General features: G+C 36.6%; 1 protein-coding gene across 3 annotated transcripts; it reads right to left on the bottom strand.

Annotated features, from left to right (window-relative positions):
* Positions 1 to 9,177: 9,177 nt before the first annotated feature.
* Positions 9,178 to 15,721, bottom strand: nudt17 (nudix (nucleoside diphosphate linked moiety X)-type motif 17). 3 transcript variants are annotated; one of them, XM_075466863.1, is made up of 9 exons: positions 15,651 to 15,721; positions 14,770 to 14,867; positions 13,765 to 13,881; positions 13,506 to 13,689; positions 13,392 to 13,417; positions 13,224 to 13,316; positions 11,564 to 11,662; positions 11,353 to 11,489; positions 9,178 to 10,003 (listed from the first exon to the last, which is right to left on the bottom strand). In XM_075466863.1, exons 2-9 carry the CDS (start codon positions 14,845 to 14,847, stop codon positions 9,838 to 9,840), a joined length of 900 nt encoding a protein of 299 aa, XP_075322978.1. In that variant the 5' UTR covers positions 14,848 to 14,867; positions 15,651 to 15,721; the 3' UTR covers positions 9,178 to 9,837. The 3 variants fall into 3 exon arrangements, with proteins under 3 accessions (XP_075322978.1, XP_075322979.1, XP_075322980.1); XM_075466864.1 differs by having other exon boundaries at positions 15,641 to 15,712; XM_075466865.1 differs by lacking the exon at positions 15,651 to 15,721 and adding an exon at positions 15,486 to 15,627.
* Between the last annotated feature and the right edge of the window lie 295 nt (positions 15,722 to 16,016).

The raw sequence follows: 16,016 nt of genomic DNA, 5'->3' as shown, positions 1-16,016 counted from the left end.
GTGCTCCAGTATACGCCTGAAACTCATCCAGTGATGCAAAAATAACTGCGATTAAAATACGTAAATTTTGTGTAATTAATTGTTCTTGATTAATGCGTTAAAGTCCCGGCCGTAATTATAATTTTTTTTTTTTTTTAAACATTTATTTATTAAGAATTTTGTTCATTTTATAAACAAACAGAGATCAATACAAAACAGCACAATGGCACATAAGAAATATAATAAAACAAAACAAAATAGAGAAAGGGGACTTGTAATAAAGCATAAATAAAGCAAGCATATGGTTTGTACTCACACAAATCCACGCTACAATCATAAATAAAGATTACATTATGATATAAAAAACAAAAACAAAGACAAGACAAAAACAAAACTAAAAAGACCAGAGATTAAATAAATAAATCAAATAAAGACAACCAAGTCCTATTTGTAATTATAATTAAACGTTCAGACTGAACTCACCTGATTTTTTTTCACCTGAACTTAGACCTTCTGTTTGACTCTCGCTGTTATTAACCATTAATTTCCTCCTCTGGCTAAGAAAATGCTCAGTTTTATGCTCATATGACTCATGTGTATGTTCCATCCTATCTGAACTATTTGACTGCTGTAATGTTAAGAAAGTAAACCCTGGCTTGGTGTTTTTGTGTTGTTTATGAGAAGCGTGTTTTGGCCGCCTTCATGCTCAGTGTTCAGTGATCCGTTTGGCAGCAGCCGCCATGTCCTACTTTGCTCTGCTTTGTGCAGCAGCAGGATCATTCCACCTGAAAACGGATCCTCATTGTTAAAGGTTGGATTATTCTTTTTCAACCAAAGTCCAAGTTTATTTTTATCAGCCTCATCATAAAGAGCTTTACAAAGGCAGAAAGAGAAGCCGGAGGTGTGGAGCGAGGCGTGGCGGCGCAGGAATCCTTCAGACCCAGGTGTGATGGAGCTGGTTTCAGCATGAAGAGGGGCGGGGCCAGTTTCCTGGTTCGGACCAGTCGGCCGACGTCACGCTGACCGTCACAAACGTGGTCGCTTGTTTCAGATTTTCATTTTGATTTCTACTGTATTTTGTCCCATTAAGTTGTCTGAATAAATGCTGAAAAAAAGTTTCTCTGAGTGCGTTCTTTTACTTTGTTAATTAGGAAGTTGTGTTCTTCTTCCCTCTTGTGACCCGCCGAAGAAGGAGAAGATGAATAAATAGGATGTCCTCCACTGAAGAATGATAAAAAACATTCGATCATATATTCATGTGTATTTATAAATACACATAAATCTGTCTGTATATTTGTACGTATGATTGGACGGACGTACGTATGTATGTGTATGGGGAGTCATCAGTGACACTATTCAAGAGTAGATTGCATACACACATATGGAAAACTCTCGTAAAAAATAGTAAAAATGCTTTGACATTTTCTTATGTTTTTGCTTTCCATATGTGTGTATGCAAGCTAATTCTGACTAATATCCATTGTGCTATTCTATTTATGTAGGTATGTATATTTCATTGTGTGTATGAATGTTTTTATTTATGTATGTTTTTATTAGTGTATGTATGTTTTTATGTATGAATGTTTTTATTTATGTTTGTATGTATTAATGTATGTATGTTTTTATGTATGAATATTTTAATGTATGTATGAATGTTTTTTTTGTTTGTTTTTTGGGGCTTTTATGCCTTTAATGGACAGGACAAAATACATATACAAAAATATTCATACATAAAAACATACACACAGAAACACTCATATATAAAAACAAATATTTTTTGTGTATGTATGAATGTTTTTATGTATGTATGTTTTTATGTATGTATGAATGTTTCTATGTATGTATAAATAATTTTATGTATGTTTGTATGTATATGTTTTTATGAATGTTTCTATGTATGTATGTATGAATATTTTTATGTATGTATGAATGTTTCTATGTATGTATGTATGTATGTTTTTATTTATGTATGAAAGTTTCTATGTATGTATAAATAAGTTTATGTATGTATGTATATGTTTTTATGTATGTTTATATGTATGTATGTATGTATAAATATTTTAATGTATGTATAAATATTTTAATGTATATATGTATGTTTTTATGTATGTATGAATGTTTCTATGTATGTATGAATGTTTCTATGTATGTATAAATAATTGTATGTATGTATGTATGTTTTTATGTATGTTTATATGCATGTATGTATGTATATGTTTTTATGTATGTTTATATGTATGTATGAATAAATATTTTAATGTATATATGTATGTTTTATGTATGTATGAATATTTCTATGTATGAATGTTTTTACATATGTATGAATGTTTCTAGGTATGTTTTTATGTATGTATGTGTGTTTTTATGTATGCATGTGTTTTTATGTATGTATGTTTTATGTATGTGCGTCTGAATATTTTCATGTATGTATGAATGTTTCTATGTATGTATGTTTTTATGTAAGTATGTATGTTTTTATGTAAGTATGTATGTTTTTATGTATGTATGTATGAGTTTTTATGGATGTATGTTTTTATGTATGTATGTGTTTTTATGTATGTATGTATGAATATTTTCATGTATGTATGAATGTTTTTATGTATGTATGTTTTTATTTATGTATGTATGTGTTTTTATGTATGTATGTGTTTTTATGTATGTACGTATGAATATTTTCATGTATGTATGAATGTTTTTATGTAAGTATGTATGTGTTTTTATGTATGTACGTATGAATATTTTCAAGTATGTATGAATGTTTTTATGTATGTATGTATGTGTTTTTATGTATGTACGTATGAATATTTTCATGTATGTATGAATGTTTTTATGTATGTATGTATGTGTTTTTATGTATGTACGTATGAATATTTTCAAGTATGTATGAATGTTTTTATGTATGTATGTTTTTATTTATGTATGTATGTGTTTTTATGTATGTACGTATGAATATTTTCAAGTATGTATGAATGTTTTTATGTATGTATGTTTTTATTTATGTATGTATGTGTTTTTATGTATGTACGTATGAATATTTTCATGTATGTATGAATGTTTTTATGTATGTATGTATGTGTTTTTATGTATGTACGTATGAATGTTTTTATGTATGCATGAATGTTTCTATGTATGTATGAATATTTCTATGTATGTATGAATGGGTTTTTTTGTTTTGGACAAAATACATATATAAAAAACATACATACATACATACATACATACATGGAAAAATTCAGAAATAAAAATATACATGGAAACATTCATACATAAAAACAAATATTTTTTGTGTATGTATGTATGTTTTTATTTATGTATGAATGTTTTTATGTATGTATGAATGTTTCTATGTATGTATGTTTTTATGTATGTATGTATGTATGTATGTATGTTTTTATGTATGTATGAATGTTTCTATGTATGTATAAATAATTTCATGTATGTATGTATATGTTTTTATGTATGTTTATATGTATGTATGTATGAATATTTTTATGTATGTATGAATGTTTCTATGTATGTATGTATGTATGAATATTTTCATGTATGTATGAATGTTTCTATGTATGTATTTCTGTTTTTATTTATGTATGAATGTTTCTATGTATGTATAAATAATTTTATGTATGTATGTATGTATGTATATGTTTTTATGTATGTTTATATGTATGTATGTATAAATATTTTAATGTATATATGTATGTTTTTGTGTATGTATGAATGTCTCTATGTATGTATGTATGAATGTTTCTATGTATGTATGTTTTCATGTATGTATGAATGTTTCTCTGTATGTATGTATGAATATTTTTATATATGTATGAATGTTTCTATGTACGTATAAATAATTGTATGTATGTATGTATATGTTTTTATGTATGTTTATCTGTATGTATGTATAAATATTTTAATGTATGTATAAATATATATATGTATGAATGTTTCTAGGCATGTTTTTATGTATGTATGAATGTTTCTATGTATGTATGAATGTTTCTATGTATGTATGAATGTTTTTATGTATGACTGTTTTTATTTATGTATGTATGAATGTTTTTATGTATGTATGTTTTTATCTATGTATGTATGTGTTTTTATGTATGCATGAATGTTTCTATGTATGTATAAATATTTTAATGTATGTATGAATGTTTTAATGTATGTATCTATGTATGTATGAATATTTCTATGTATGTATGAATGGGGTTTTTTTTGTTTGTTTTTTGGGCTTTAATGCCTTTAATGGACAGGATAAAATACATATATAAAAACATACATACATACATACATAGAAAAATTCATAAATAAAAATATACATGGAAACATTCATACATAAAAACAAATATATTTTGTGTATGTATATATGTTTTCATGTATGTATGAATGTTTGTATGTATGTATGTATGAATATTTTTATGTATGTATGAATGTTTCTATGTATGTATAAATATTTTTATGTATGTATGAATGTTTCTATGTATGTATGTTTTTATTTATGTATCTATGTATGTATGAATGTTTCTATGTATGTATGAATATTTTTCTGTATGTATGTATATGTTTTTCTGTAAGTATGTATGAATATTTTCATGTATGTATGAATGTTTCTTTGTATGTATGAATATTTTTATGTGTGTATGTTTTTATGTATGTATGAATGTTTTTATTTATGTATGTTTTTATGTATGTATGTATGTATGTATGTATGTATGTATGAATGTTTCTATGTATGTATGTTTTTATGTATGTATGTTTTTATGTATGTATGTATGTATGTATGTTTTTATGTATGTATGTATGTATGTATGTGTTTTTATGTCTGTACGTATGAATTTTTTCATATATGTATGAATGTTTCTATGTATGTATGTTTTTATGTATGTATGAATATTTCTATGTATGTATGAAATGGTTTTTTTTGTTTTGTTTTTTGGGCTTTTATGCCTTCAATGGACAGGACAAAATACATATATACAAACATACATACATACATACATAGAAAAATTCATAAATAAAAATTTACATGGAAACATTCATACATAAAAACCAAAAATTTTTGTGTACGTATGTATGTTTTCATGTATGTATGAATGTTTCTATGTATGTATGTATGAATATTTTTATGTATGTATGAATATTTTTCGGTATGTATGTATATGTTTTTCTGTTTGTATGTATGAATATTTTCATGTATGTATGAATGTTTCTTTGTATGTATGAATATTTTCATGTATGTATGAATGTTTCTTTGTATGTATGAATATTTTTATGTGTGTATGTTTTTATGTATGTATGAATGTTTTTATTTATGTATGTATGTTTCTATGTATGTATGTTTTTATTTATGTATGAATGTATGTTTCTGTGTATGAAAAATCTTTCCATGTATGTATGTTTTTATATATGTATGTTTCTATGTTTGTATAAATATTTTTATGTATGTATGTTTTTATGGATGTGTGTTTCTATGTATGAAAAATATTTCTATGTAGGTAGGTATGTTTTTATGTTTTTATGTATGAATGTTTTTCTTTTTTGGGGCTTTTATGCCTTTAATGGACAGGAAAAAATACATATATAAAAGCATTCATACATACATACATACATAAAAATATTCATAAATAAAAACATACATACATAGAAACATTCATAAATAAAAACATACATACATACATAAGAACATTCATACATATATGAAAATATTCATAAATAAAAACATACATACATGAAAATATTCATACATACATAAAAACATTCACACTTAAAAACATTAATAAATAAAAACATACATACATGAAAATATTCATACATACATAAAAACATTCAAACATAAAAACATTCATAAATAAAAACATACATGCATACATGCATGAAAATATTCATACATACATAACAACATAAAAACATACACACATAGAAACATTCATAAACAAAAACATACATACATAAAAACATTCATACATACATGAAAATATTCATACATAAAAACATTCATACATACATAGAAAGATTCATACATAAAAACAAATATTTTTATGTAAGTATGTATGCTTTTATATATATATGAATATTTTTATGTATGTATGAATGTTACTATGTATGTATGTATGTTTTTATGTATATTTCTATCTATGTATGTATGTTTTTATGTATATTTTTTATGTATGTATGTACGTTTTTATATATGTATGTTTCTAGGTTTGTATAAATATTTTAATGTATTTTTTTATGTATGTTTCTATTTATGTATGAATATTTTTAAGTATGTATGAATGTATCTATTAATATATTTTGGGCTTTCATGCCTTTAATGGACAGGACAGTTGAAGAGAGGACAGGAAGCAGAGAGAGGGGGAATGACATGCAGCAAATGGCCGTCCTATGCTGGACTCAAACCGGGGCCAACTGCAGCTTCTGTACATGGGGCGCCTGCTGTACCCACTACGCCACCGACCACCCCAGTATGAATGTTTTTATGTATGTTTCTATATATGTATGTATGTTTTTATGTATGTTTTTATTTATGAATGTATGTATGAATGTTTCTATGTATGTATGTTTTTATGAATGTATGTATGAATATTTTTATGGATGTATGTATGTTTTTATTATGTATGAATGTTTCTATGTATATATAAATATTTTTATGGATGTATGTTTTTATGTATGTTTCTATGAATATTTTTATGTATGTATGAAAATTTTTAAGTATGTATGAATGTTTCTATGTATGTGTTTCAATTTATGTATGTATGTATGAATGTTTTTATGTATGTATGAATGTTTTATTTATGTATGTATGTATTAATGTATGAATGTTTTAATGTTTGTATGTTTTTATGTATGAATGTTTTAATGTATGTATGAATATTTCTATGAATGTATGAATATTTTTATGTATGTATGAATGCTTTTTTTGTTTGTCTTTTTGGGCTTTTATGCTTTTAATGGACAGTACAAAATACATATATAAAACATTCATACATACATACATACATGAAAACATATATACATAGAAACATTCATACATAAAAACATACATTCATACATAGAAACATACATAGAAACATACATACAGACATGAAAACATTCATACATATAAACATACAGTCATACATAAAAATATTCATACATACATAGAAATATTCATACATACATAAAAACATACATACATAGAAAAATGAATAAAAACATTCATACATAGAAACAAAATCATTGTATGTATGTTTTTATGAAGAGAGACAGGAAGCAGAGAGAGGGGGAATGACATTCAGCAAAGGGCCGTCCGATGCTGGACTCGAACCGGGCGCCTGCTGCAGCCTCTGCTCATGGGGCGCCTGCTGCAGCCTCCGCACATGGGGCGCCTGCTGCAGCCTCCGCACATGGGGCGCCTGCTGCAGCTTCCGCACATGGGGGGCCTGCTGCAGCCTCTGCACATGGGGCGCCTGCTGCAGCCTCCGCACATGGGGCGCCTGCTGCAGCCTCCGCACATGGGGCGCCTGCTGCAGCCTCCGCACATGGGGGGCCAGCTGCAGCCTCTGCACATGGGGCGCCTGCTCCAGCCTCTGCTCATGGGGCGCCTGCTGCAGCCTCCGCACATGGGGCGCCTGCTGCAGCTTCCGCACATGGGGGGCCTGCTGCAGCCTCCGCACATGGGGGGCCAGCTGCAGCCTCTGCACATGGGGCGCCTGCTGCAGCCTCTGCACATGGGGCGCCTGCTCCAGCCTCTGCACATGGGGCGCCTGCTCCAGCCTCTGCACATGGGGCGCCTGCTGCAGCCTCTGCACATGGGGCGCCTGCTGCAGCTTCTGCACATGGGGCGCCTGCTGCAGCCTCTGCACATGGGGCGCCTGCTGCAGCCTCCGCACATGGGGCGCCTGCTGCAGCCTCCGCACATGGGGCGCCTGCTGCAGCCTCCGCACATGGGGCGCCTGCTGCAGCCTCCGCACATGGGGCGCCTGCTGCAGCCTCTGCTCATGGGGCGCCTGCTGCAGCCTCCGCACATGGGGCGCCTGCTGCAGCCTCTGCTCATGGGGCGCCTGCTGCAGCCTCCGCACATGGGGAGCCTGCTGCAGCCTCTGCACATGGGGCGCCTGCTGCAGCTTCTGCACATGGGGCGCCTGCTGCAGCTTCTGCACATGGGGCGCCTGCTGCAGCCTCTGCACATGGGGCGCCTGCTGCAGCTTCTGCACATGGGGCGCCTGCTGCAGCTTCTGCACATGGGGCGCCTGCTGCAGCTTCTGCACATGGGGCGCCTGCTGCAGCCTCTGCACATGGGGCGCCTGCTGCAGCTTCTGCACATGGGGCGCCTGCTGCAGCCTCTGCTCATGGGGCGCCTGCTGCAGCCTCCGCACATGGGGCGCCTGCTGCAGCTTCTGCACATGGGGCGCCTGCTGCAGCTTCTGCACATGGGGCGCCTGCTGCAGCCTCCGCACATGGGGCGCCTGCTGCAGCCTCCGCACATGGGGCGCCTGCTGCAGCCTCCGCACATGGGGCGCCTGCTGCAGCTTCCGCACATGGGGGGCCTGCTGCAGCCTCTGCACATGGGGCGCCTGCTGCAGCCTCTGCACATGGGGCGCCTGCTGCAGCTTCCGCACATGGGGGGCCTGCTGCAGCCTCTGCACATGGGGCGCCTGCTGCAGCTTCCGCACATGGGGCGCCTGCTGCAGCTTCCGCACATGGGGCGCCTGCTGCAGCCTCCGCACATGGGGGGCCTGCTGCAGCCTCTGCACATGGGGGGCCTGCTGCAGCCTCTGCACATGGGGCGCCTGCTGTATCCACTATGCCACCTACCACCCCAGTATGAATGTTTTTATGTATGTTTCTATATATGTATGTCTTTATATATGTATGTTTCTATGTATGAATTAAATTTTTTATGTATGCGTGATTTTTTTTAAATAAATGTATTATGAATATTCATAACACATATACTGCATTATACATAAAATAATACATTCATACATAAAAACATACATACATATACATTCATACAATCTACCTTTATTCACCTTCATCAGCTTTCTGTTAAAGTTTTGTTCAGAACTTTGTATTAAACCTGTTATATTCAGTTCTTTAGCTGCATAATAAGAGTTGGAACCTTGACAACCCACAAAACTTATGTTTCATTCCCACACCTGCACAAATTCACTCTAACAAACCACTTTACGTATATAATTATAACTTAATTCACTCAAGGAATTACCCTCACACCCCTTTAATAGACCAATCCATGAGTTTCTCACCTTCTCAAAGATAACAGCAAGCATTAAAAAGCATTAATAAGCATTAATAAGCACACCCGTTAGAACAGTAGGAGTTTTCTTCCTGCTTATTTTGTCTGGTCAGATCACTCCTCAGCACTCCCCGGCTCATAAAAAAAACATTCAGGTGTGCCTTAACCATTTGGTCATCGCCCTCACGTACACTAAAGGTGGGTCTCCATATCGAGACAAAAGAACACAGTATTTGATTTACTTCATTCGACTACACCCAACTCCATTATCTCCAACATTAATCAATCATTAAAGCATTTAAAGAAAAACTTCAGATTTTATTTGAATGATTCTGATCATTTCCTGTTACGCTCTTTTCTGAAGAAAACTGACTTGTTTTTATCTTATTTCTTTAAAAGTGAGATTTATTCAGACTTGAAATCCTCTCATTTATTCACACAGTCGGTGTCCAAAGTGTTTTTTTTTTGTTATTTTAATTCATTTTCCAACAGGAGAAGCTGAATGTCCTCACAGAGCCACTTTTCCTGCACTGCCACCTGGTGGCCGGATGGAGGAACCTCCGTCTCAGGAGCTTCATGGAAATAACCGGATTCCCATCACTGGCGTCTGCGGGGTGGGGGTGGGGTCAGGGTTTGGGGGCATCCAGGCTCTTCAGCCACAGGTCCAGGGCGTATTTGGTTCCAGTGCTGACCCGCTCCAGGTCCGGGCCGCTGGCCGGCGCCCGGGTGATGAAGACCGCCCCCGGCACTGAGGTGGAGGTCAGAGCTCCGTCTGCAGACACCTGCGACACACTGGAAGCACAGCAGAAGGTTTCCTGAACCCGTCAGGATGTAAAACCCACGTACTGTATCTTTACTGTTTGTAAAGATGATGAAGATTTCAATTTCAATTCAATTCAGTTTTATTTATTTATATAGCGCCAAATACAACAAATGTCATCTCAAGGCACTTAAATAATAATGTCCAATTCAAGCCAATTGGAATTCAATTCATTGTAATCATAATTTTACAAGATGATGATGATGATGAAAGACCCACCTGCTGCGTAACTCAGTTTTACTAATGAATAAAGAACAGGGCTGGGCGAGTTAACTCGTTATTATTGCGTTAACTTGTTAATTATCTAACGTCGATAAATATTTTATCGCGCATTAACGAAGGTTTTATTATTATTTATTTTATTATTGTAAAAGTCTGTTGCTCACAGGCTTTTATTTTGTAAAAGTCTGTTGCTCACAGGCTTTTATTCTGTAAAAGTCTGTTGCTCACAGGCTTTTATTCTGTAAAAGTCTGTTGCTCACAGGCTTTTATTATTGTAAAAGTCTGTTGCTCACAGGCTTTTATTATTGTAAAAGTCTGTTGCTCACAGGCTTTTATTTTGTAAACGTCTGTTGCTCACAGGCTTTTATTCTGTAAAAGTCTGTTGCTCACAGGCTTTTATTATTGTAAAAGTCTGTTGCTCACAGGCTTTTATTCTGTAAAAGTCTGTTGCTCGCAGGCTTTTATTATTGTAAAAGTCTGTTGCTCGCAGGCTTTTATTTTGTAAAAGTCTGTTGCTCACAGGCTTTTATTTTGTAAAAGTGTGTTGCTGTCTGCTGTGGAACAGGAAAAGAAAGTAATCGGCGGATCCACCAAACATGGAGAAGGGTACGGAACTTTTACTCGGCCATTTTCATTTTAAAGTTCTTCCAGACGGCGGAGTCGACAGAACCAAAGTCATCTGTAAACTCTGCCAAGTTGAATTGTCTTCTCAGCGTAGTAGTTCCAGTCTAAAATATCACTTAAAGGCAAAACACACAACTGATAGCAGCAAGTCATTCAAGGAAACAGACAGTGGAGCGAGGCTTCTACATAAAAACTACAGAAAGATGCTGATGTTAAAAGTGTGTTTGCACAACAAATGTTATGGCACTTTCATTCATATGGCAGCACATTTAAAATAAAACTAAATGCTAAAAGCTATACACTACTTTTGTATTCATTTTTGGATTCTGCGTACAAATGCGATTAATCGTGATTAATCAGGGAAATCATGTGATTAATTAGATTAAACATTTTAATCGTTGCCCAGGCCTAATAAAGAAATATTCAAACTGTTTGGCATCTTTGAGTGATGACTTTAACTTTGGCTTAGTGATACCTGATGCTGACGGGCAGCTCGTCATCCAGGCGAACGCCTCCGTCCTCGCCGTCCACGGCGGACACGATGGCTCTGGCCAGCGGGCTGTCCGCCCACAGGCAGGCGCTGACCTCAGCGGGCGAGGGGCTCAGAGACGCCTGCAGGGCGGAGACATGGCAGCATGGAGGAAAGATGCAGCGAAGGGTGGAGAGATGAAGGTGAGGCCCGTTACCTGCAGCTGCAGGTGTGTGAGGGAGGAGTGCAGCAGCATGTAGACGACCACGTGGTGCCTCTGAGGAAGTCCTCTGGACAGCATGGGAGGAAACACCGACTGCAGACAGAGAGGACGGACACACCTTAACCCATATGCGTCAAACTCAAGGCCCATGGGCCAAATGTGGCCCGCCACGTTATTTTATGTGGCCCCTGAGAGCTTTAAAGGTCTGATTGTCTAAAAATAAATAAGTCAAATACGTGCAGTGACCAAAAACGACCAAAAAAGGTGACTGCGATGTTTCCTAAAAGCTAGCTTTGTTTGATATTTCAAGTTTGGAACAAAGTAAATGTCATAACTTATGTTTGATGTTATTTTTCTTTATTCACTTGGATAGTTTGATCCTTGATGGATGGAGTGATGTGGGTTTCATAACCTGACAAATTAAAAAGATTTATGATATAACAGAGCAACAAGCAAACATATATTTTTTTTACATCTATGCCAATATATATGTAATATTTCTAACTTGAATAAGTAATAAATTAAGAGTTATTTAACATTAAGGAGCAGTTACATTTATAAGTTACGATTATGCTGATGTGGCCCTCGGTGAAAATGAGTTTGACACCCCTGGTTTAACTCCATCACTTCTGTAGGACGCCGTGTGGACTGAAGCCCACAGCGCCACCTGCTGACCACACAACAACCACCGACTCATTCCCCCAGGACCAGCTGATCGAAACACTGATTTTCTCCTAAAGGTTCACTTCAAACTAGGGCTGGGCGATTTCTTTTTGGTTTAAAAGGGACAGTTCGCCTCTTTTGACATGAAGCTGTGTAACATCCCATATCAGCAACATCATTTCTGAACATCTTCTTACCCCCTGCTGCGTCCTGTGAGCAGAGTTCCAGCCTCGTTTTGGTGTTGATGAAGGTAGTCCGGCTAGTTGGCTGGGGTTTAAAAAATAAAGCGTTTTGCTTCTCAGAACAATATGTGTTCAACAGAGTAATACATTTGCATCACAAAATGGTTCTCCAGGAAAAAGTCAGACCTCACAATCTCTTGGCCCTATTTTCTCTCCCTTCGTATCACTGCCTGCTGCCGCCTGCCGACAGCCGCGCCTGTTACGCTGTTTGCTGCTCGGAAGCAGGGGACTGCTCGCTCTGCACTTCAGTCTGCACGGTCTACATAGCACATATAGGAAAGGAAAGATAAGGAAAGGAAACAAAACAAAAGGAAGAAAAGGAAACAAAAAAGGAAAGGAAAGAGAAGAGAAGGAAAGGAATTGAAACAAAAGGAAAGGAAAAATGCTAATAAAATAGAATAAAAATTGCTAATAGAGCCACTTCCTGTTGACCTCTTCACCACCACCAACAACAACAACAAACTCAGCAGGCAGTGATACGAAGGGAGAGAAAATAGGGCCAAGAGATTGTGAGGTCTGACTTTTTCCTGGAGAACCATTTTGTGATGCAAATGTATTACTCTGTTGAACGTATATTGTTCTGAGAAGCAAAAGGCTTTATTTTTTAAACCCCAGCCAACTAGCCGGACTACCTTCATCAACACCAAAACGAGGCTGGAACTCTGCTCACAGGACGCAGCAGGGGGTAAGAAGATGTTCAGAAATGATGTTGCTGATATGGGATGTTACACATATGGTGTCCGTCTCACCTCCCACAGTCCCAGGATTTTTGGAGACACTTCCTCTGGCTCCAGCTTGAGTCCAGTTTCCTCCTTTAACTCCCTGAGACCGGCTTCCAGCAGCTGCAGACACAGTTCACGTTATTCTGGCTCGAGTCGGGATAAAAAACACGACTGCAAACCTGCAGAATCACTCACAGTCTCATCGGGCTCAACGTGGCCACCTGATGAGAGACGAAGGAGCGTTAAAGCGCACGGAAACGACCCGGAAATGTTCGAGCTAAAAGTAGACGTGACATCACAGCGTCAGACCTGGAGGAACCCAGACGTTGGGAAATATCCGGAGCTCCGTGGCCCGCCGGGTCAGCAGCACCCTGCGACTGGCTGTCTGCAGCAGGACGGCCACGCCCACATCCACGCCACGCTGCTGCACGTCCAATGGGATGGCAGCGGCCTGCGGGGCCGACAGGTGTTTGATGGGACAGAAGGCGGGTCTCTGAAAGGTAAAAATAACCCTTACAGCAGGAAAACATTCAAAGTGTGAAGGTGAAACATGGAGGACGAGTGTCACCTTCAGAGGGATCCGGTTCCCTTCCTCTCCTCTGGAGAGCAGAAACTGGTTTTTTTCAAGCGAGCAGCTCGCCTCCACCTCATCATCACCACCGTCTGTGAGCTGAGCCATTATACTCTGAGACACAAGAAGAAGAAGCGTTACAGGAGAAGAAGAAGCGTTACAGGAGAAGAAGAAGCGTTACAGGAGAAGAAGAAGCGTTACAGGAGAAGAAGAAGCGTTACAGGAGAAGAAGAAGCGTTACAGGAGAAGAAGAAGCGTTACAGGAGAAGAAGAAGCGTTACACGAGAAGAAGAAGCGTTACACGAGAAGAAGAAGCGTTACAGGAGAAGAAGAAGCGTTACAGGAGAAGAAGAAGCGTTACAGGAGAAGAAGAAGCGTTACAGGAGAAGAAGAAGCGTTACAGGAGAAGAAGAAGCGTTACAGGAGAAGAAGAAGCGTTACAGAAGAAGAAGCGTTACAGGAGAAGAAGAAGCGTTACAGGAGAAGAAGAAGCGTTACAGGAGAAGAAGAAGCGTTACAGGAGAAGAAGAAGCGTTACACGAGAAGAAGAAGCGTTACAGGAGAAGAAGAAGCGTTACAGGAGAAGAAGAAGCGTTACAGGAGAAGAAGAAGCGTTACAGGAGAAGAAGAAGCGTTACAGGAGAAGAAGAAGCGTTACACAAGAAGAAGAAGAATCTGCCTCAGATTCTGGGTTTATGTTCATGTTGGAACACATTTCAGTGAATCTCTGCAGCTGTTACCATGGAAACATCTGCAGATATTCACTTTAAAGCTGCTCAGAGCTGAACTAACTCTGGTTCTGAATCAGATTTTGGGTTTATGTTCATGTTGGAACACCTTTCAGAGAATCAGCTGTTTCCTGTTGTCATATAAATCATAAAGAAATGAAGCTGGTCAGGACACAGTCTAAAGAATCCTTACTAAAAGGTCCAATCTGCTCAGCAAACGGGGTAAAAGAAAATGCAAAAAGCATCACGTAATAAGCGGTTTGTGTGGACTGACCTGAGCAAACTGAACCCGCTGCGGAGCAGCTCGGTCCTTACAGACATAAACCAGGATCCTCCGGACTTTATCCATCATGCTGCATCAATCTGTGGCGTCTGGACGAGCAGAATACAGTAAAACAACAAGTCAATACACGGTTTTAATCAGCTGTCACCGGCCAAATAAACTTATAAAACTAAATCGGTTAATTTAAATGACCCAGTTAGCATGATGCTTACACAGTAAGTTAACGGAGTTAGCTCATAAAACGAGTTGAAAGTGAGTTTAAATACTGTCTGTGGAGCCTGTTGGTCCTAGTGAACTGTTTATATATATATATATATATATACATACATATATATATATATATGTGTGTATATATATATACACATATACATTTATATATGTTTATATATATATATATATATACACATACATATATATATATATATATGTGTGTATATATATACACATATACATTTATATATGTATATATATATATATATATATACATATAGACATATATATCAGATCAGAATCAGAATTCGTTTTATTGCCATTGTTAGGAATTTGCTGCGGCGTAAGGTGCAAACATGTAACATAGGATATAATGATAAAAAATAAAGAATAAAAATATATGTATATAAAATGTACAAGGTGTGTACAACAATACACAGTAACCAATATAAAGAGCAACAACAGTGTATATGAACTGTCACAAACAGCAAGCTAACCTTAGCTAACGCTCACCGCCTTTGGACGCATAATTTAGTGGAAATAAAACTCTCCGGAAAGAAAAATAACTTTTCTGAATGTTTCCGCTGCTGCACCGCTTCATACAGAACATAAAGACTCAGCCAGAGACACTACAGAAGCTACAGAAACTTACAGAAACTTACTGAAACAGAAGAAACAGCCGCTAACTGTCCTAAGGTCATTTTTCTTAACCGGGATCCACATCCGGTTCTGCACTTCACAATAAAAGCCTTTTGAGCCTTTGGAGGGAGCTGCTGTTACTTTGCGTGTTACGTTGTGTGGTTTGGCAACAGGTTATTTAGTTTTAAAGATTAAATAATGGCTCAGGTTGGAAGAGTTATTTACATGAAATTATTCACATTTCATCCCTGAGGAAAATGCCAAGTTTATGTTATGTTATAAAGCCCCAAATCAATGTCAATGTAAGTTAGATTTATTTTTTATTTGCTTATTTTTTGGTTGATAATTAGTATTTTTGTTTAATTGTTTAGGATAAATCGGTTAGTAAT

The sequence above is a fragment of the Odontesthes bonariensis genome, chromosome 5 (genome assembly GCF_027942865.1).
Source record: "Odontesthes bonariensis isolate fOdoBon6 chromosome 5, fOdoBon6.hap1, whole genome shotgun sequence".
NCBI classification, from domain to species: Eukaryota; Metazoa; Chordata; class Actinopteri; order Atheriniformes; family Atherinopsidae; genus Odontesthes; species Odontesthes bonariensis.
The sequence above is the reverse complement of the archived record's forward strand: the minus strand, read 5'-3'. Positions and strand labels throughout refer to the sequence as shown.